The sequence below is a fragment of the Bombina bombina genome, chromosome 3 (genome assembly GCF_027579735.1).
Source record: "Bombina bombina isolate aBomBom1 chromosome 3, aBomBom1.pri, whole genome shotgun sequence".
In the NCBI taxonomy this organism is placed as follows: domain Eukaryota; kingdom Metazoa; phylum Chordata; class Amphibia; order Anura; family Bombinatoridae; genus Bombina; species Bombina bombina.
This window is the reverse complement of record NC_069501.1, coordinates 782,262,740-782,286,319: the sequence shown is the minus strand read 5'-3', so window position 1 is coordinate 782,286,319 and position 23,580 is coordinate 782,262,740. Positions and strand designations below refer to the sequence as shown.

Sequence of the window (23,580 nt, the reverse complement as noted above, 5' to 3'; positions counted from 1 at the left end):
CTCTCAAGGCTTGGCCTCAGCTAGCAAAGGCCAAGTTCATACGGTTTCAATCAGACAACATGACGACTGTTGCGTACATCAACCATCAGGGGGGAACAAGGAGTTCCCTGGCGATGGAAGAAGTGACCAAAATCATTCAATGGGCGGAGACTCACTCCTGCCACCTGTCTGCAATCCACATTCCAGGAGTGGAAAATTGGGAAGCGGATTTTCTGAGTCGTCAGACATTACATCCGGGGGAGTGGGAACTCCATCCGGAAATCTTTGCCCAAATTACTCAATTGTGGGGCATTCCAGACATGGATCTGATGGCCTCTCGTCAGAACTTCAAGGTTCCTTGCTACGGGTCCAGATCCAGGGATCCCAAGGCGACTCTAGTAGATGCACTAGTAGCACCTTGGACCTTCAAACTAGCTTATGTATTCCCGCCGTTTCCTCTCATCCCCAGGCTGGTAGCCAGGATCAATCAGGAGAGGGCGTCGGTGATCTTGATAGCTCCTGCGTGGCCACGCAGGACTTGGTATGCAGATCTGGTGAATATGTCATCGGCTCCACCATGGAAGCTACCTTTGAGACGAGACCTTCTTGTTCAAGGTCCGTTCGAACATCCGAATCTGGTCTCACTCCAGCTGACTGCTTGGAGATTGAACGCTTGATCTTATCAAAACGAGGGTTCTCAGATTCTGTTATTGATACTCTTGTTCAGGCCAGAAAGCCTGTAACTAGAAAAATTTACCACAAAATATGGAAAAAATATATCTGTTGGTGTGAATCTAAAGGATTCCCTTGGAACAAGGTAAAGATTCCTAAGATTCTATCCTTTCTTCAAGAAGGATTGGAGAAAGGATTATCGGCAAGTTCCTTGAAGGGACAGATTTCTGCCTTGTCTGTGTTACTTCACAAAAAGCTGGCAGCTGTGCCAGATGTTCAAGCCTTTGTTCAGGCTCTGGTTAGAATCAAGCCTGTTTACAAACCTTTGACTCCTCCTTGGAGTCTCAACTTAGTTCTTTCAGTTCTTCAGGGGGTTCCGTTTGAACCCTTGCATTCCGTTGATATTAAGTTATTATCTTGGAAAGTTTTGTTTTTGGTTGCAATTTCTTCTGCTAGAAGAGTTTCAGAATTATCTGCTCTGCAGTGTTCTCCTCCTTATCTGGTTTTCCATGCAGATAAGGTGGTTTTACGTACTAAACCTGGTTTTCTTCCGAAAGTTGTTTCTAACAAAAACATTAACCAGGAGATAGTCGTGCCTTCTTTGTGTCCGAATCCAGTTTCAAAGAAGGAACGTTTGTTGCACAATTTGGATGTTGTTCGCGCTCTAAAATTCTATTTAGATGCTACAAAGGATTTTAGACAAACATCTTCCTTGTTTGTTGTTTATTCTGGTAAAAGGAGAGGTCAAAAAGCAACTTCTACCTCTCTCTCTTTTTGGATTAAAAGCATCATCAGATTGGCTTATGAGACTGCCGGACGGCAGCCTCCTGAAAGAATCACAGCTCATTCCACTAGGGCTGTGACTTCCACATGGGCCTTCAAGAACGAGGCTTCTGTTGATCAGATATGTAGGGCAGCGACTTGGTCTTCACTGCACACTTTTACCAAATTTTACAAGTTTGATACTTTTGCTTCTTCTGAGGCTATTTTTGGGAGAAAGGTTTTGCAAACCGTGGTGCCTTCCATTTAGGTGACCTGATTTGCTCCCTCCCTTCATCCGTGTCCTAAAGCTTTGGTATTGGTTCCCACAAGTAAGGATGACGCCGTGGACCGGACACACCTATGTTGGAGAAAACAGAATTTATGTTTACCTGATAAATTACTTTCTCCAACGGTGTGTCCGGTCCACGGCCCGCCCTGGTTTTTTAATCAGGTCTGATAATTTATTTTCTTTAACTACAGTCACCACGGTATCATATGGTTTCTCCTATGCAAATATTCCTCCTTTACGTCGGTCGAATGACTGGGGTAGGCGGAGCCTAGGAGGGATCATGTGACCAGCTTTGCTGGGCTCTTTGCCATTTCCTGTTGGGGAAGAGAGAATATCCCACAAGTAAGGATGACGCCGTGGACCGGACACACCGTTGGAGAAAGTAATTTATCAGGTAAACATAAATTCTGTTTTTTAGGGACCTGTGTGTAGGTCCGGCGACTTCGGTTGCCTGGAGCGTGCCCTCTGTCTAGGGGTGGCTTTTGCAGTCTGTTTCTTGCTTGATTGTTTCTTCTTCCTCGAAAGTACCCTCTGTTTCGTCCTGTTATGGACTCTGTGTTCTCAAACCTTTTTTTTTTTTTCACCTGGGTGAATTTCACACTTTTTCATGGTCGAATACTTTTGGTATTCTATGGTCAGACACTGGGAGGACTTTGCCTCTTCAGTTGCATTCCATGCTTGCAGGATGTTGGAGAGACGTCTGTTCTGTCTCTGTGTCCGGTCTTATCCTGGGTTTCGCTTGGTATAGGCGTGGCCTCCTTTCCCTGTTTGGGCCCCTTTGGGTCTGTGTGAGCTGGGCTCACTCTTGGAGGTGTTCTTTTTTGTATTAGGGGACCTTTTGGTTTCCTCGGTTCTCTTTTGCCTTGTCCCCTTGGGGGTTTCGGCTAGTGTCCCCTTCATTTGTGGGGGGTGAGCGGTGGGGGACCGTCTGTCTCCTGGAGGACTGTTGGCTTAGTTGAGTCCGTTTTGCGGTCTCTAGTTTGGCTTCTAGACTAGCTGCGAGCCAGTGTCCTTGGGGCTTTTCTTTTTAAAAAATGTCTCGGCTTTGGACGAAGCAGTTTTTTTTTATTGGGTAGAGTTTCAGGCCTGGTGCCCTCAGTATGGGCCGCCTATTGTACCCTCCCGTCTTGGCATTCAGTGTCCTCTATAGCTTGGGTATTGTTTTCCCAAAAGTAATGAATGCAGCTGTAGACTCTTTCCATTTAAGCAAAAAAAAAACATAAATTATGCTTACCTGATAATTTCCTTTTCTTCTGATGAAAAGAGTCCACAGCTCCTTACCCGTACTTTTATGTGGGGCGTCCTTCTTATTCTTCTGGCACCTTTCACCCTGATATTTCTTCTACTGTTCCTTGTCCCTCTGCAGAATGACTGGGGGATGAGGGGAGTGGGAGGAGTATTTAAGCCTTTGGCTGGGGTGTCTTTGCCTCCTCCTGGTGGCCAGGTTCTTATTTCCCAAAAGTAATGAATGCAGCTGTGGACTCTTTCCATCAGAAGAAAAGGAAATTATCAGGTTAGCATAATTTTATGTTTTTTTTTTTTTTTTTTTTTACTAAGGCACTCCTGACTAATTTGGGCACTTTTTTTTAAAAGGTTTGTTGCATTATTGTATCATATATTTCAGCCAAGGGACTTGAGTTTTTTCTCTGCTTAAAGTGAATGTCCATTTTAGCAGCCTGTAATGCGAATACTGATAGATAAACGATTAATTAGTATAATTGCCAAGTTTTTTTTTTTTTTTTAAAAATATATAGTTTTATATAATTTTGTATTACCTAAATCAAGTCCGTTTTCACTAGGACTCCTCCCAGCCGCAACTTTCTATTTTCCACCCGCTCTATACGTATCTCTGAAAAGCGCGCCCGTTGATCGTTGGATCTGCGCATGTGCAAAATTCTGACAGTTTACTCACAACATAGTATTCATTGAATACTATCCGCATTCGCAGCAGCAGACTTTCGATCGTTGGCAATTCTTGTAATTGCGATCATTGAGAATAACTCTTATCTATATTTCTAATGTATATTTATCTGTTTCCGATTCTGGGGCTATAGAGCATGCACGGCATGTGGACGAGCATAGAAACTGAACAAGCGAAATCGGCTTGAGCGCATGCGCATTAGATGCGTGTGAAGTTGTAAAAAAGGGGTTGAACCCCCCTGGGGGGGGGGGGGAGATAAGTGGATAATGAAGGTCTCAAAATATGTCAATCAAAGTGCAAATATGGCGGGCGGACGATCGGAGCTACGAACGAGCATATTAAAAGGTAGAATTTGGTGAAAATAAACTGTTTAATAAAAAATCATGAAATAAGTCCAGCTATTTTTAAAAGTGGAATTATGTGGTGTTACCGGCTGTCACTTTCTTGACATTCACTTTAAATTGAGACATCTTTGCTAAATTTTAGTGTTTCGAGGATGGATTATTAACTGCTGCTAAACGCTAAGGTTTTTTGTTGTTGCTTTTAAACTTAGATGCTTACCTTTTACCAGTCACTTGAATTGAATCTGGCAAGAGCGCTGCCGAATGGCGTCTTTTTTTTAAACCCGCCCCCTATGACTTAATTTCCGCTCCGTTTTATTCTAGTGGTTTTTTTGCTGTGATTTCGCAAATTATTTTGGCCTTAAATAGATACTCTTTACATCTGACGCCTCAAATTTTAATAGGGGCTTTATGTTTTCTACATAAACGTATATACTTAACCTTTTAAAGCCGTTATGCCGTTCTATTCCGTCATAATTAGACTGGGCTTTAGAGCCGTTATGACGGAATAGAATGTCATAGCTAACTGCTGTCCTGAAGCCTTCTGTGCTGTCAGGACTTGATCGCGGTCTTGGGGGCGTTCCTCGGGTTGTAGGGACGCCCCCCAGACGCGATCCAATAATTGAAATCTCGCGATTGTGTGCACGATCGCGTGGTTTCAATTTGTCTACATCGGAACAGTTGTTCCGATGTAGGCACTTTAACCCTGACACGAAAGGGTTAAAGCTCTTTCACAAGTGTTTTTATGAGTATTTAATTATCTTAGCAAATACTTTTTCCAAATCCTTTAAAGTCTTTTTAAGCAAAAGAGGTTTTGTTTTTTTCTATAAAATTGTAATTCATTTTACTTTTTTCTGAAATTTCGTTTTTTCTCTGCCATAATGGAACAACCCACTACTGTCCCTGAAATCACCATAGGACCCGAGTCTGTTGAACACATTCCTACCAAAGCTAAGTGTATCTTTTGCAAAACTTCTGAAGTGCCATCTTCAGCAAATTTATGTGACTCATGTATATTGTTTTTAGCATGCCCTAGCATGCTCGTTCTGTTTCAATTTCACAGATGGATTTAGATGGAGTACCCCAGCAATGAAGACATTTATTGCTGCTTCAATTGAGAAGGCTCTGACTGAATTTCCGCCTTCAAATAAGCATAAGAGATCAGCACATGTTTTGCTTTCATCTAGTAAAATCTATACTGATCAGACTAATACTGACAAATCTTCTCATGATGAGGATTCCTCTGATACTGAGGCTCCTTCATCTGATACAGATCCAGATAAATCTTTTTTTTTTATTTAAAATTGAGCACATTCGTTCTCTCTTAAAAGAAGTTTTAGTCACTTTAGGTATTGAAGAAGTTAAACCATCTGAGGATATTCCTTGTAACAAGTTAAATTCATTTTTACGTCTAATATTGTTGTTCCAGAAATATTTCCTGTTCCTAATGCAGTTTCTAATATTATCTGTAAAGAATGGTCTAAACCTGGTGGTACTTTTAATCCTTCTTCTAGGTTTAAAAAAAATTGTAACCTTTACCTGTTGGTAATTTGGGGCTATGGGAAACTATCCATAAGGTAGATGTGGCTATTTCTTCTCTAGCTAAGCGTACTATGATTCCATTAGAAGATGGTACTTCTTTGAAAGATCCTTTAGATAGGAAACTTGAATCCTTTTTTGAGAAGGGCTTATTTACATACTGGTTATGTTCTTAGGCCAGCTATATCTATTGCTGATGTAGCATCCGCCTTTACTTTCTGGCTTTCTAATCTTGTTCAGCAACTTTCTTTACACCCTGAATGCTGTAATGTGATACATTTACAACAAGAAGCAAATCTTTTTATATGTGATGCAGTATTTGACATTGTCAAAATTAACATTAAAACTTTGTCTTTAGCTATTCTTTCTAGAAGAACTTTATGGCTTAAAACTTGGAATGCTGATATGGTTTCCAAGATGAGATTACTATCTCTTTCTTTTCAGGGTAAGAATCTATTTGGTTCACAATTAGATGCAATCATTTCTTCCATTACTGGAGGTAGGTCAGTTTTTTTGCCTCAAGATTATAGATCTAAAGGGAATTTCAAGGCTCCAAATCGTTTTCGTTCATTTTGAAACAAAGATCAGAAGCCTTCCCCCTCTCCAAAAGCCCCTGGCTCTAACTGGAGACCTTCTTCCAATTGGAATAAATCTAAACAATTCAAGAAACCTAATCCTGTCCAGAAAACATCATGAAGGTGTGGCCCCCAATACAGTTCTTCTGGTAGGGGGCAGATTAAAACTTTTCCAGAAATTTTGGTCAGAATCTGTCCAAAATCCTTGAATTCAGAATATAATTTCTCAGGGATATCGAATTTGGTTTCAAAATCAAACCCCCAAGGGGATGGTTTTATTTAACTCATGTTCCAAAACATCCATTAAAAGCTCAGGCTTTTCTAACATGTGTCTCTCATCTAGAATTGATGAGAGTGATTGTCACAGTTCCTCTACAGGAACAAGGAAAGGGTTTTTACTCAAATCTATTCATTGTACCAAACAAGGAGAATTCCTTCAGACCAATCTTGGATCTGAAAACACTTAACAAATTTGTAAGAATTCCAACTTTCAAGATGGAAACTATAAGGACTGTTCTACTTTTTGTTCAGCAAGGTCATTATATGTCTAGCATAGACTTAAAGGATGCTTATCTTCACATCCCTATTTTTCAAGACCTTTTTCAATTTCTGAGATTCTCTTTTCTAGAAAAGCATTTTCAGTTATTGCTCTTCCGTTTGGCCTAGCAACAGCACCAAGAATATTTTCAAAGGTTTTCTGTGCCCTTCTATCTGTAATCAGAGAGCAGGGTATTGCGGTGTTTCCTTATTTGGAACATATCTTGGTGTCTAGCTTAATCTTTTAATTTAGCAGAATCTCACACGACTTAACTATTGTTGTTGTAGTTGTTTCTTCAAAATCATGGTTGGAGGATCAATTTTCTAAAATGTTTCTTGATTCCTCAGACAAAGGTCACTTATTTGGGATTCCAAATAGACTCAGTGTCCATGACTCTTTCTCTGACAGAAAAGAGACAAATAAAGTTAGTGTCTGCTTGTCTGAACCTTCAGTCTCTATCATACCCTTCAGTGGCTATGTGCATGGAGGTGTTAGGCCTAATGATTGCATCATCGGGCACAATCCTTTTTGCTCGTTTTCATATGAGGCCTCTTCAAGTTTACATGCTGCACCAATGGTGCCAGGATTATACTCTAATATCACAATTAATATATTCTTGGATCCCAACACTCGTTTTTTTCTGACATGGTGGCTAGACCACCAATTTCTTCAGGGGGCCTCCTTTATTCTCCCTACCTGGTCTGTGATTACAACAGATGCAAGCCTTACAGGTTGGGGAGCAGTATGGGGGTCCCTGACTGCACAGGGAGTTTGGAACATTCAGGAAACAAAGATTCCAATTATTATCTTAGAACTCTGTGCTCTTTTCAAAGCTCTTCAAGCTTGGCCTCTTTTGAAGAACGAACCTTTCCTTTGTTTTAAAACAGACAATATAACAACAGTGGCATATGTCAATCATAAAGGGGGAACTCAAAGTTACCTAGCCATGAAAGAAGTATCTCGGATACTTTCTTGGGCAGAAACCAATTTCTGTCCCATCACTGCGATTCACATCCCAGGTGTGGACAACTGGGAGGCAGATTATCTCTGCCGCCAGCTACTACACCCGGGGGAATGGTCTCTCCATCAGGATGTATTCTTACAAATTGTTCAGATCTGGGATCTTCCACAAATAGATCTCATGGCCTCTCGTCTGAAACTTCCCAGATACCTTGCAAGGTCAAGCAATCATCAGGCAGTAATGACAGATGCTCTAGCAGTCCTTTGGTCATTCCAATATGCTTATATATTTCCTCTACTAGTTCTACTACCCAGAATGATTTAAAAAATCAAGATGGAACAATCATCTCTACTTCTGATAGCTCCTGCGTGGCCTCTCAGGATCTGGTATGCAGATCTAGATCGGATGTCCAGCTACCCGCCATGGAATCTTCCTCTAAGACCAGATCTTCTGTCTCAAGGTCCCTTCTTTCATCCAGACAGAAAATCTCTGAACTAAATGGCATGAAGATTGAACGCCTAGTTCTCGGTCACAGATGTTTTTCAGACTCTGTAATTAATACTATGATTGAAGCAAGAAAACCTATTTCCAGGAAAATTTATTATAAGGTTTGGACAACTTATATTTCCTGGTGTTCCACTCATAATTTTTCTTGGCATACATTTAGAATTCCTAGAATTCTTCAGTTTCTTCAAGAAGGTTTAGATAAGGACTTATCTGCCAGTACTTTGAAAGGACAGATTTCTGCTCTTTCTGTTATGTTTCACCGAAAGATTGCTCATCTTCCAGACATTCATTGTTTTGTTCAGGCTTTGTCTAGAAAACCTGTAATGAAATCTATTTCTCCTCCATGGAGTCTCAATCTAGTGTTAGTCTTTACAGGCTCTTCCTTTTGAGCCTCTGCATTTTTTTTAGACCTTTAAACTACTTTCTTGGAAAGTTCTGTTTCTTTTAGCTATCTCTTCTGCTAGAAGAGTTTCAGAATTATCCGCACTTTCTTGTGAAACACCTTACTTGATTTTTTATCCAGACTACTTTAAAATTTTTGACAAAGGTCGTTAATTATAACAACATTAACAGGGAAATTGTTGTTCCCTCTTTGTGTCCTAATCCTAAAAATGATGCAGAAAAATCTTTACATTCTTTGGATGATGTCAGAGCTTTGAAATATTATGTTGCTGCCACTAGAGATTTCTGAAAGAGTTCTAGTTTGTTTGTAATTTTTACTTATTCTCAGACGGGTCAGAAAGATTCTGCTATTTCTTTAGCCTCTTGGTTAAAACTTCTGATTCACAAAGCTTATTTGGAAGCGAGTCAGTCTCCACCTCAGAGAATTACTGCTTATTCTACAAGATCAGTTGCCACATCTTGGGCTTTCAAGAATGAGGCTTCAGTTGATCAAATCTGCAAAGCAGCCACTTGGTCTTCTTTGCATACTTTACCAAATTTTACCATTTTGATATTTTTGCCTCTTCAGAAGCAGCTTTTGGTAGAAAGGTTCTTCAGGCAGTGGTCACTCGTTGATTCTGTTGCCTATAAAAAAAAAAATCAGGTTTTTAGTTATTATAAGACTTTAATTTGGATATTATTTTCAGAGAAAAAAGTTGTTTATATTTTATCCCTCCCTTTTTATTTTGTTACTCGTGGTCTTCCACATCTTATATCACATATGTAACAAACTCTCTCCACTTATATGAAAGAAAACATAATTTATGTAAGAACTTACCTGATAAATTAATTTCTTTCATGGTGGTTATAGGTGGTTTTCTAACAGAGCACATCTTTTTTTTCTGTTCCTTTTTTATGGCTTTTTCTTACTCCTTTTTACACCACACTTCTTGGCTATATGTTAAACTGAGATATGAGTGAGGTGGGTAGGGTATTTATAGGCTTTGAGGTTTGGGAAACTTTGCCTCCTCCTGGTAGTTTTTATCCCATATGTAACAAATCGTGGACTCTCGCCACCATTAAATAAATTAATTTAACAGGTAAGTTCTTACATAAATTATGTTTTTACCAGTTTTTCTTTTACAAGATATGACGAGTCCACGGATTTCATCCTTATGGGATATCGCCTCCTGGTCAGTAGGAGGAGGCAAAGAGCACCACAGCAGAGCTGTATATATAGCTCCTCCCTTCCCTCCCACTCCAGTCATTCTCTTTGCCTGTGTTAGTGATAGGAAGAGGTAAAGTGAGGTGTTAGTTATAGATTCTTCAATCTTAACCTAGCTTTTGTGTTTCCACCGTTTGCTCTCCTTCCCCGGGTGATTGCTCGGATCAAACAGGAGAGGGCTTCGGTGATTCGGCCTCGCAGGACTTAGTATGCCGATCTCATGGACATGTCCTCTCGGCCACCGTGGAAGTTTCCATTGAGGCAGGACCTTCTCATTCACGGACCCTTCCATCATCCGAATCTAGTTTCTCTGCAGCTGACTGTTTGGAGATTGAATACTTGATTTTATCCAGGCACGTAAGCCTGTTACTAGAAGGATTTACCATTAGATATGGCGTAAATATCTTTGTTGATGCGAATCTAAGGACTACTCATGGAGTAAGATTAGGATTCCTAGGATTTTGTCCTTTCTCCAAGAAGGATTGGAGAAAGGGTTATCAGCAAGTTCCTTAAAGGGACAGATTTCTGCTTTATCTTTTTTGCTACACAAAAGTCCGGCAGATATTCCGGATGTTCCATCTTTTTGTCAGGCTCTGACTAGGATCAGGCCTGTGTTTAGACCTATTGCGCCTCCTTGGAGTTTGAATTTAGTTCTTAAGGTTCTTCAAGGGGTTCCATTTGAACCTATGCATTCCATAGATATTAAGTTGTTATCTTGGAAAGTTTTATTTTTGGTTGCTATTTCTTCTGCTTGCAGAGTTTCTGAGCTTTCGGCTCTACAATGTGATTCTCCTTACCTTATTTTTCATTCCGATAAGGTAGTGTTACGTACCAAACCTGGTTTTCTTCCTAAGGTTGTTTCCAACAAAAATATTAATCAGGAAATTATTGTTCCTTCATTGCGTTCCAATCCTTCTTCTGAGAAGGAGCGTCTGTTACATAACCTGAACGTGGTCCGTGCCCTGAAGTTTTACTTGCAGGCGACTAAAGAATTTTATCAATCATCTTTATTATTTGTTGTTTTTTCTGGAAAACATAGGGGTCAGAAAGCTACGGCTACTTCCCTTTCTTTTTGAGAGTATCATCCGTTTTGCATATGAGACTGCTGGACAGCAGTCTCCTGAAAGAATTACGGCCCATTCTTCTAGGGCTGTGGCTTCCTCTTGGGCATTTAAAAATGATGCTTCTGTTGAACAGATTTGCAAGGCTGCAACTTGGTCGTCTCTTCACACTTTTTCTAAATTTGATACTTTTGCCTCGTTCAAGGCTGTTTTTGGGAGAAAGGTTCTTCAAGCAGTGGTGCCTTCCGTTTAGGTTCCTGTCTTGTCCCTCCCTTTCATCCGTGTCCTATAGCTTTGGTATTGTATCCAATAAGTTAGGATGAAATCCGTGGACTCGTAATAACTTGTAAAAGAAAAGGAAATTTATGCTTACCTAATAAATGTATTTATTTTATGATAGGACGAGTCCACGGCCCACCCTGTCATTTTCTAAGACAGGTCTTTATTTTTGTTCAACTTCAGTCACCTCTGCACCTTGGCTTTTCCTTTCTCTTCCTAACGTTGATCAAATGACTGGAGTGGGAGAGAAGGGAGGAGCTTTATATACAGCTCTGCTGTGGTGCTCTTTGCCTCCTCCTGCTGACTAGGAGGCGATATCCCATAAGTAAGGATGAAATCCGTGGACTCGTCATATCGTAAAAGAAATACATTTATCAGGTAAGCATAAATTTCCTTTTCATGTAATTTAAATCTGAAAATTATTTGACTCCAAGAGAAGCTGGTGTGCATTACATGGTATACAGACGCTGACAGTACTACATGCTTCACTGTGATTGCTTTGTTAGTGCAATAGCTCATTTATATCTGGCTTTAATTGGCCACTGCAAAGGAGATACAATCCATTAACTCAAGAGGTCTTTCAAGGGGTGTCCTGTACAGTCAAATAATGCAAATTATGTAGAAACGATTGCTTTAGATATTTGAAAACATTCATTTTGACTGCAAAGCTATTGCTTTCCAGTGATTATTTTCTGATGTTTTTTTAAATGAATAACTTTAATTTACCTTTAAATGCAGTTGCCCTTTCATGACTGTGGTCCAGTTGAAAGTAACCACAAACATAGGTTTTTCCATCTAGAGGGCAGTATTCCCATATATTCTGTTTACTGCTAGAAAAGTATTATTTTATTTTCATATTCACTCTGAGGCAAGAGAGTAATTAAATATTTATTGTGGTACAAACATTTTTAAAAAACATTTTTTAAATGTAAAACTTTTCCATTAGGTTTTCGCTGAATACTTAAAAGCATTTGCATATTTTCCTGTTTGATCTGTCTATTTCTCCTAATACAGATAGAATTAAAGGGACAGACCTGTACCTAGAGAGGGCAATACTGCATGGGAAACTGGAGGAGCATGACCAGGCACTGGATATTTTAGTTCACCAGTTGAAAGATTTTGCTGCTGCAGAAAGTTACTGTGTGTGGAAGTCAGGAGGCAAGGACACTATCTACCGCCAGAGACTGTTCCAGCTGCTACTCTCCGCCTACCTCAAACCGGCCTCTCCAGACAATGCGCTGCTGGTGGCTGCTGTGGATCTGTTAAATAACCACCCTGCAGAATTTGATGCTGCCAGCGTTTTGCCTCTACTGCCAGAGAACTGGTCGGTACAGCTTCTATCTCCTTTTTTGGCTGGAACCATGAGGGAACACGTCCATGCTGTGAGGATGTCCAAGGTGGCACTAGGCTTGGCAAGAGCAGAAAATCTCATCTACAAGCATGAAAAGGCACGTGTTGTTTATTACCTACGTTATCTACTCAGTAATTGGGGAGGGTATTAATGGGTTGCTGATGTCCAGGTCATACAGTTATAGGGACTCTTTCTGTAACTATAAGCAAATAAGGTTATAGGAGTTAAGATGGACATTTTATTCAGGAATTGATAAGATTGCATCATAAATATATCTGTAATAATAATTATAATTATAAATATTTATATTTTTCACCATTAAAAAAAGGAGCTTGTGTTTTTAAATGGCTAATAGGTTACATTGAGTTATAGCAGCTTATTAGTATTTATTTGTCTTTGTAAACAGACAATAAACTTTTATCAATGTTATACAGTGTGCAGACACTACTGCCATATAGTTCTCCAGACAAGTGCACCCTACCTACCTAGATATTTGCTTCAACAAAGGATACAATAAGAACAAACTACATTTGGTAATAGCAATATGTTGGAAAACTTTTTTTAAAGGAACGTGAAACTCAACATATTTGTTTCATGATTCAGATAGAGCATATCATTTTAAACAATTTTCCAATTCACCTCTATTATTAAATTTCCTTAAAGGGACATAAAACCCAAAACATTTCTTTTGTGATTAAGACAGAACATACTATTTTCTTTCCTAAGATATGCAGAGTCCACAATGTCATCAATTACTAGTAGGAATATCACTCCTGGCCAGCAGGAGGAGGAAAAGAGCACCACAGCAAAGCTGTTAAGTGTCACTCCCCTACCCATAATCCCCAGTCTTTCTCTTTCCCTCTGTCATTGGAGGAGGTGAAGTTCTGGTGTCTGAAAAAAAAAATGGATTTCTTTTCGCTACAAGCAAAGTTTTTTGGGTATAGCTGTAGTCCACATCAATCTCTGCAGGCTTTAAAGCAGTTAGGAACTTGTGATGTGGGCCTTGCTGCGTTTTCCTAACATATTTGCTGCCCATGGTATAGAAAGCCAGAGTAGGTTTACTCTGTTCTCTCTTTTCTCTCAAGGCCTCTGTAAGGAGTATGTGTCCTTTCACGCCTTGTGAGCTGTCTTCCTGCCAGACGGCTAGATGTGCAGGTAAGTGCTTTTTTCTACTGGGGCTGGGAGACCTGCACTGAAGGGAGACTCTGCACTTTATTATGGACATAAAATCCTTAATGGAGGATCTTTATTTGGCAGTGGGCAGGCACTTAATTGTATGTGATATTGAGACTTAGGGGTTAACTCCCTCCATGTAATTAGGGGGGTGTTAACCCTCTATGGTGGTTCAGATTCTCTATTTTTATTGGGGATTTAATATCCTTCGGCAATACACGTTCCTCATTGGCCTGCCTTTGTCGGCTATGAAGTGCACATTTTTCTGTTGTGCAGCTTCATCCCGGTCACGTGACCTTCCGTCTCCGATTTCAATAATCCTGAGCGGTGAAGGCGACTGGATGCAAGATTGAGACCGGCTAGAATCCGGACGTTTACTTGTTACTGCTGGAATTATCGAAGGGGGCAGGTAGGCACTTCAGTTTAAGCTGAGGTGTAGAGGCCGTACTATAGATTGTTGAGCTAAGTGAGTAATTTGATTGTTGAGCTAAGTGAATGCTAGTAATATAAAAGTTGTTTTCTTTTTTCCCTTTGAATTGCTTACGGGGGCCATTTTACTTTATGCAGTGAGGACGCGGGTTGTCTAACCTATTCCACTCTACTGTTTCTTAAAGGGACAGTATATTAAATAAGTGTATTTCATTTTTTGCTTTTCATTTTTGCTAATACCTTTTTCCTTAGTCATGGAAGAGGATTCTGTTCCTTTGAACTTGTGTCTCCTATGTTTAGAGAACCAAATTGTGTTGCCCATGCAATTTTGTACCTCTTGTCTAGATAGGACCTTAAAACACAAAGATAGACCCCATGTGTCTCAGGATGATGCTGTTCAGGCAATGCCACAGCCTTCTGCTCAAACGTCTCAAGTCTTAGTGGCGTTACATACAGTGCCCTGCGGTTCCTCTAAATCTCCAGGAGGAGTTTATTTGCCTGCAGAAATTTCTGCCCAGGTATCTTCTGCTGTATCTACAGCTTTATCTGCCATTCCTTTGCTTCAAGGAAAGCGCAAGAGGAAGGAAAGATTCAGATAGTAAGGTTTCTGTTCCAACTTCTGCTACTCAGGTTGTCCTTCCTCATAAGTCTGATGAGGAGGATACGTTGGTAGCCTCTGAGGGTGAAATCTCAGATTAGGAACAGTTTAATTCCTACATCTGATGCTGAAGTAGTATCATTCAGATTTAAGCTTGAACACCTTGTGTATTGTTAAAAGAGGTTTTGGCTACTTTGGACGACTCTGATACTCCTGTCATTGTCAACCCTAAGAAATCAAGTAAACTTAGAAACATAGATATTGACGGCAGATAAGAGCCATAGGCCCAGCAAGTCTGCCCGACCTTACCTAACAGTATAAACTTATCTTGTTCGTAGGATAGCCTTATGCTTGTCCCATGCATTTTTAAAGTCCCCCACAGTGTTTGTTGCTACTACCTCTTGAGGAAGTTTATTCCATAAATCAATCACTCTTTCTGTAAAGAAGTGCTTCCTCAAATTACTCCTGAATCTACTACCCTTTAGCTTGAGCTCATGACCCCTTGTTCTTGAATTTTCCATTTTATGTAAAATACCCACAGCCTCAGTTTTACTAAACCCTTTAATGTACTTGAAAGTTGCTATCATATCACATCTTTCCCTTCTCTCCTCTAAGCTATACATATTTAGGTCATTGAGCCTATCCTGGTAAGTTTTATTTTTTAGACCATGTACCATTTTGGTAGCCCTCCTTTGCACAGATTCAAGTTTGTTAATATCCTTCTGAAGATATGGCCTCCAGAACTGCACACAATACTCAAGATGAGGCCTAACTAATGATCTATAAAGTGGCATAAGAACCTTACTATTTCTGCTGCAAATACCTCTACCAATACATCCAAGCATTCTGCTAGCCTTACTCGCTGCATTACTACATTGTTTACTAAGTTTTAAATCATCTGAAATAATAATTCCCAAGTCCTGTTCCTCATCTGTAAGAGGCAGTAAAGTGTCATTGAGTCTGTAATTAACATTTGGATTTTTCTTCCCTAAATGCATTATTTTACACTTTGCTGTGTTAAACTTTAGATCCCAGTCGTTTGTCCAATCCTCCAATTGTTGTATATCACTTCTCATTTTGTCTACCCCCCCTGGAACATCCACTCTGTTGCAAATTTTTGTATCATCTGCAAAGAGACATACTTTCCCCTGTAGTCCTTTGCTGATATCACAGATAAATATGTTAAACAAAACAGGCCCCAGATCTGACCCCTGAGGAACACCACTAGTAACAGCCCCCTCTGCTGAATAAGTTTGTGTGGGACGGTGTCAAATGCTTTGCTGAAATCTAGATATGCTACATCAACTGCTCCACCCTTGTCTAATACTTTTGTTACATAATCAAAGAAGTCAATTAGATTAGTCTGACATGATCTCCCTGAAGTAAAACCATGCTGATTTTGGTCCTCTAAATTGTTTGTCTTTATGTAAGTCATAATTCTTTCTTTTAAGAGTCTTTCCATTAATTTCCCTACTACTGAAGTTAAACTAACTGGCCTGTAGTTGCCAGATTCTTCTCTACTGCCCTTTTTATGAAGAGGTATTACATTTGCTATTCTCCAATCATCTGGGACAGCTCCTGTTAATAGTGACTGATTAAACAGATCAGTTAATGGGACAGTTAGCACTGATCGCAGTTCTTTTAAAACCCTTGGATGAATATTATCAGGACCCACCGCCTTTGTAACATTTATTTTTGATAATGCTAACAAAACCTCATCCTCTGTAAAAAGATTACTGTTAAGCTTGTTTCTATTTTTCGTAGCATCCCTTAATGTAGACATTGTATCTTCACAATCTTTTGTGAAAACAGAACAGAAGTAATCATTGAGACAGTCTACAATCTGCTTATCTCCTTCTATTATTCTACCATCAACTGATTTCAATTTTACTATTCCTGCCTTATTTTTTCTTCTTTCACTGATATATCTAAAAAATGTTTTGTCCCCATGTTTTACTGACTGTGCTATCTTCTCTTCTGCATGAGCTTTAACCTTCCTAATTAACTGCTTAGTCTTTTTTTTTGTTGGAGTCTCCATATTTTCATATCATCATCTGCTTGTGTGTGTCTGTAATTTTTATAAGCTATCTTTTTTGTCTTTACAGCATGTGCTACTTCTTTGGAAAACCAAATTGGTTTCCGCTTTCTTTTACTTTTACAGACATGTCTAATACAGTGTGCGGTTGCATCTAAAATGGCACCTTTCACAAATTCCCACTGTTCTTGAACCCCTGTAATAAGGGTTTTCCCCTTTAAATAGTTTTTTAGGTATTCTCCCATTAATGAAAAATCTGCCGTCCTAAAGTCTAAAACTTTTGTTTTAGTCTGGGTGGACAGTTCCTGCTCATGAATACTAAACCAAACAGATTGATGATCACTGGATCCTAAGTTCTCACCTACTTTGATGTTCCTTTCTCTGTGGATGTGTTTCCGGGTCCAGACCGTGCTATGGAGATTATTACACAGGAATTGGGCAAGAAGAATAGGCCTAAAGGGCGTCGAGTAATTTTTCGTTCCTTTTGGAAAGTCTTCCTCTCTCTCTTCCAAGCAGGAACAGTCCAAGTCTTCATGGAAACCCAATCTTGGAACAAGGGGAAGCAATCAAAGAAACCCCCAGCTGAGTCTAAATCAGCATGAAGGGTTTGCCCCCGATCCGGGATTGGATCAAGTGTGGGGCCGACTTTCTTTTTTTTATCAAGCGTGGATACGAGATGTCCCAGATCCCTGGGCTGTGGACATAGTATGTCAGGGTTACAAATTAGAATTCAAGACTTTTCCTCCAAGGGGGTAGGTTCTACCTCTCAAGATTATATGCAGACCAGATAAAAAGAGAGGCATTCTTGAATTGTGTTCGAGACCTCTCTTTCCTGGGATTGATAGTTCCTGTTCCAGTAAGGGAACAGGGTCTAGGATTCTATTCAAATCTGTTTGTGGTTCCCAAACAAGAGGGAAGTTTTCGTCCTATTCTAGACCTAAAGTGTCTCAATAAGTTTCTCAGGGTTCCATCCTTCAAAATGGAAACCATTCGTTCCATTCTTTCTTTGGTCCAAGAGGGTCAGTTCATGACGACCATAGACCTAAAGGATGCGTATCTTTATGTTCCCATCCACAGGGATCATCACAAGTTACAGATTCGCATTTCTAGACAAACATTTTCAGTTTGTGTCTCTTCCTTTTGGCCTTGCCACATCTCCCAGAATTTTCTCAAAGGTTCTGGGGGCTCTATTGGCAGTGATCAGGTCTCGGGGAATTGCAGTGGCACCCTACCTGGACAACATGTTGGTTCAGACGCCATCTTTTCAACAACCAAACTCTTATACAGAGATCTTGTTGTCTTTTCTACGGTCCCACGGTTGGAATGTGAATCTGGAAAAGAGTTCACTTGGTCCAGCTACAAGGGTGGTTTTCTTAGGGACCATAATAGATTACCTAGCTATGAAGATTTTTCTGATGGAGGTCAGAAAATCGTAAATTCTCTCCTCTTGCCTCTGTCTTCAGTCTACTGTTCGGCCATCAGTGGCTCAATGTATGGAGGTAATTGGTCTGATGGTCCCTACCATGGACATCATTCCCTTTGCTCGATTCCATTTAAGAGCTCTGCAATTATGCATGCTTAGACAATGGAACGGGGACCATTCGGATCTAGATCAGTCTACAAGAGACTCTTCTCGTGGTGGCTTTCTCAGGAGCATCTGTTTCAGGGCACATACTTCCGGAGACCTTCCCGAGTGATCGTGACCACGGACGCCAGCCTGCTGGGCTGGTGAGCAGTCTGGGACTCGTTGAAGGCGCAGGGACTCTGAGGATTTCACTCTAGCATACCGGTTTCCCCTGTTTGCTCTCCTTCCACAAGTTATTGCTCGTATCAAACAGGAGAGAGCATCGGTAATTCTAATAGCTCCTGCTTGGCCTTGCAGGATCTGGTATGCAGACCTAGTGATGTCATCTCTTCCACCTTGGAGGTTGCCTCTGAGAAGGACCTTTTTAACTCAGGGTCCATTCCTTCATCCAAATCTCGTTTCTCTGAAGCCGACTGCTTGGAGATTGAACACTGTTCTGAATAAGCGTGGTTTTTCTGAGTCGGTCATTGAGACCCTGATTAAGGCTCGCAAGACTAGAAAGATTTACCATAAGATATGGCATAAATATCTTTATTGGTGTGAATCCAAGGGCTACTCTTGGAGTAGGGTCAGAGTTCCTAGGATTTTGTCCTTTCTCCAGGAAGGTCTGGAGAAGGGTTTGTCAGTCAGTACTCTGAAGGGTCAGGTTTCTGCATTATCCATTTTGTTACACAAGCGTCTGGCGGATTTGCCAGATGTGCAATCCTTTTGGCAGGCCCTGGTCAGAATCAGGCTTGTGTTTAAGTCTGTTGCTCCTCCTTGGAGCCTTAACCTTGTTCTTAAAGTTTTGCAGCAAGCTCCATTTGAGCCATTGCATTCCATAGATATTGTTGTTATCTTGGAACGTTTTGTTTCTTATTGCTATCTCTTTTGCTCAGATAGTTTTGGAACTCTCGGCTTTGCAGTGTGATTCGCCTTACCTTATCTTTCATGCTGATAAGGCGGTCCTTCATACGAAGTTGGTTTTTCTTCCTATAGTGGTTTCGGATAGAAATATTAATCAGGAAATTGTTTCTTCTCTATGACCGAATCCTTCTTCTCATAAGGAACTTCTGTTGCACAACTTGGACGTTGTACGTGCTCTAAAATTCTACCTACAGACGACTAAGGATTTACGCCTGTCCTCTTCCCTGTTTGTCTGTTTCTCTGGTTCTCTGGAAAGCGTAAAGGTCAGAAGGCTACTGCTACTTCTCTTTCCCTCTGGTTGAGAAGTATAATTAATTTTGCTTATGAGACTGCTGGTCAGCAGCCTCCTGAGAGAGTTACGGCTCATTCCACGAGGGCCGTCTCCTCTTATTGGGCTTTTAAAAATGAAGCATCTGTGGAACCGATTTGCAAGGCTGCAACTTGGTCCTCTTTGCATACTTTTTCAAAATTTTACAAATTTGATACTTTTGCCTCGACTGAGGCTTCTTTTGGGAGAAACGTTCTTCAAGCAGTGGTGCCTTCTGTTTAGGTCTGTCTGTCTTTCTCCCTAGTCATCTGTGTCCTCTAGCTTGGGTATTGGTTCCCACTAGTAATTGATGATGCTGTGGACTCTCCATATCTTAGGAAAGACAACAATTTATGCTTACCCGATAAATGTATTTATTTCCGGATATTGAAAGTCCACGACCCCACCCTTTAGTTTAAGACAGTTGTTTTTTTGTCTAAACCTCAGGCACCTCTACACCTTTGTTATTCCTTTTTCCATTTCCCTTCGGTCAAATGACTGGGGATTGTGGGAAGGGGAGTGACACTTAACAGCTTTGCTGGGGTGTTCTTTGCCTCCTCCTGCTGGGCAGGAGTGATATTTCTACTAGTAATTGATAACGTCGTGGACTCTCCATATCCAGAAAGAAAGAAATTTATCAGGTAAGAATAAATTTTGTTTTTTAAAAGTTTCCAATTTACTTTTATTATCAAATTTTCTTAATCCTCATGATATATTGTTTTTAAAGAGATACCTAGGTAGGTATCTGGAGCTCTATATTGCCGGAAATAGTGCTGCCATCTAGTTCTCTTGCAAATTAATAACAATCTTGCAAAACGGCTGCTATATAGTGCTCCAGAAATAGGCCAGCTCCTAAGCATAAGTCCCTGCTTTTCAACAAAAGATACCAAGAGAACATTTGATAAAATAATTCAATTAGAAAGTTGTTTAAAAGCACATGCTCTGTCTGAATCCTGAAAGAATTATTTTTGGTTTTCATATCCCTTTTAATTCTCTTGATAGCTTTTGTTGAAAGACCACCAATGCACTAATGGGAGCTAACCGGGTACAACCAATGACAAGAGGCATATATATGCACCCACCAATCAGCAGCTAGCTCCCAGAAGTGCAATTGCTTCTCCTGTGCCTACAAAGCAAGTTAGATAATAGAAGTAAATTGTAAAGTGTCTTTTAAATTGTAAAGTGTCTTTTTAAATTGTAAAGTGTCTTTTTAAATGTGTATGTTCTATGTAAGTGAAATACTTCCATAAATACAACAGGAAATTGTATCAATAATTTTTAAGTATTTTGTAATATAATATTTTATTTTAGATAATGAGATATATATACTGTGTGTGTGTATGTATGTATGTATATATATATATATATATATATATATATATATATATATATATATATATATATATATATATACTGTGATGTAAAAAAATGAGACAAAGATAAATAATTTCAGAACTTTTTCCACCTTTAATGTGACCTATAACTGTACAACTCTATTGAATAACAAACTGAAATCTTTTAGGTGGAGGGAAGAAAACAAAACAAACTAAAATAATGTGGTTGCATAAGTGTGCACTTATAACTGGGGATGTAGCTGTGTTCAGAATTAAGCAATCACATTCAAAATAATGTTAAATAGGAGTCAGCATACACCTGTCATCATTTAAAGTGCCTCTGATTAACCCCAAATAAACCCCAAATAAAGTTCAGCTGCTCTAGTTGGTCTTTCCTGAAATTTTCTTAGTCGCATCCCACAGCAAAAGCCATGGTCCACAGAGAGCTTCCAAAGCATCAGAGGGATCTCATTGTTAAAAGGTATCAGTCAGGAGAAGGGTACAAAAGAATTTCCAAGGCATTAGATATACCATGGAACACAGTGAAGACAGTCATCATCAAGTGGAGAAAATATGGCACAACAGTGACATTACCAAGAACTGGACGTCCCTCCAAATTGATGAAAAGACGAGAAGAAAACTGGTCTGGGAGACTACCAAGAGGCCTACAGCAACATTAAAGGAGCTGCAGGAATATCTGGCAAGTACTGGCTGTGTGGTACATGTGACAACAATCTCACGTATTCTTCATATGTCTGGGCTATGGGGTAGAGTGGCAAGACGAAAGCCTTTTCTTACGAAGAAAAACATCCAAACCAGGCTAAATTTTGCAAAAACACATCTGAAGTCTCCCAAAAGCATGTGGGAAAAGGTGTTATGGTCTGATGAAACCAAGGTTGAGCTTTTTGGCAATAATTCCAAAAGATATGTTTGGCGCAAAAACAACACTGCACATCACCAAAAGAACACCATACCCACAGTGAAGCATGGTGGTGGCAGCATCATTCTTTGGGGCTGTTTTTCTTCAGCTGGAACTGGGGCCTTAGTCAAGGTAGAGGGAATAATGAACAGTTCCAAATACCAGACAATATTGGCACAAAACCTTCAGGCTTCTGCTAGAAAGCTGAACATGAAGAGTAACTTCATCTTTCAGTATGACAACGACCCAAAGCATACATCCAAATGAACAAAGGAATGGCTTCACCAGAAGAAGATTTAAGTTTTGGAATGGCCCAGCCAGAGCCCAGACCTGAATCCGATAAAAATCTGTGGGGTGATCTGAAGAGGGCTGTGCACAGGAGATGCCCTCGCAATCTGACAGATTTGGAGTGTTTTTGCAAAGAAGAGTGGGCAAATCTTGCCAAGTCAAGATGTGCCATGCTGATAGACTCATACCCAAAAAGACTGAGTGCTGTAATAAAATCAAAAGGTGCTTAAACAAAGTATTAGTTTAAGGGTGTGCACACTTATGCAACCATATTATTTTATTTGTTTATTTTTATTTCCCTTTACCTAAAAGATTTCAGCTTGTTTTTCAATAGAGTTGTACAGTTTATAGGTCACATTAAAGGTGGAAAAAGTTCTGAAATTATTTATCTTTGTCTCATTTTTTTACATCACAGAAACCTGACATTTTAACAGAGGTGTGTAGACTTTTATATCCACTGTGTATATGTGTGTATATGTGTATATATAAATCAAATGATGCCTTTATGTTTGTAATATCGTTGCTATTCTTGTTATTATTATTAGGTGAAGATGAAGGAAAAACCGGTCATCCTGTCTGAAAAAAAGTTTTGCCATATATGCCGTAACCCTTTCAAAGAGCCGACATTTGTCAGGCACCCCAGCGGCCATATTGTTCATACTCACTGTGCTACAAACCACCACATCAACAGTAGTGTCTCTGGTCATTTACCCAACCCTGGTAAAAGAACTTGAAGATAATGGTGAACCCAGATGTTTCTACTAACTTTCTATGATAGAACTTCTATGGATTATGATTTTCTGTGGATGACATTGGTGGCTTCAGTCCAAAGGAATGTGAAAAACGTGCACTTACCTGTACATGTCTGAGTAAATTATATGAACATTTTATGAAGCAGGAAAAATATGCATTGACATGGTGGTTAGCCACAATAAAACTCAAAGTGGATATGTGTCTTCAAGCAGTTATAAGATCAACACAGTCCTGAAAGGGATTAGAAACATTCAGCTACTGTTATATTTACATGACTGAAACTTAGCTTTTTTTGCAATTTTTTTAAACTATTTGCACTGAGGATATTTTGCATATAATGTGATGGGAATGTACAAATAGACTCAAGAGTTGGTGTCTGCATCAGCAGAAGTATGCTGTAGTCAATGACTTGTAGTAATCTAATGTTGTAGATATAGCTAGTGTCTGTCTGTGCGCCTGATAAACTATGGCTGGATCTTTATTGATATTTTTCAGTACAAATCTTACACTATGCCACTACACTCCATTGTAACAATTAAATAAGTAAAATCTTTCATCATGTTAATCATTCCAGTTAATCTATAGATAAAATTATTGTTAAATGTAATACCAAGAGAATTGGATTAAGTTTATTACTTTAAATATAATGAAGAAAATCAAGGTTATGCAGAAGTAAATTATCTCTTTATTGTCTTTTATATCAACGATAAAGATATGACCTTCTTTTCATGATATCATTACTGTGTATTCAGAGTTTATAGTTCCAGAAGACTGATGGTTCATTTTGGGTGTTTGACATCTTTTATTTAGCTGTTTTATTATCTATTTGCTGAAAGTGTCACCATTGTAGTGTTTTTGACCATTTGTTACCA

At 39.6% G+C, this 23,580-nt stretch overlaps 1 protein-coding gene across 1 annotated transcript in view; it reads left to right on the top strand.

Annotated features, from left to right (window-relative positions):
- TGFBRAP1 (transforming growth factor beta receptor associated protein 1) overlaps positions 1–23,262 on the top strand; it is a 99,829-nt gene extending 76,567 nt beyond the window's left edge. Inside the window, exons 11-12 of the mRNA XM_053707666.1 lie at positions 12,045–12,478; positions 22,501–23,262. Coding sequence (XP_053563641.1) covers positions 12,045–12,478; positions 22,501–22,689 — 623 coding nt within the window. The 3' untranslated portion in view covers positions 22,690–23,262. The remainder of the gene's footprint in view (positions 1–12,044; positions 12,479–22,500) is intronic.
- Positions 23,263–23,580: the final 318 nt, after the last annotated feature.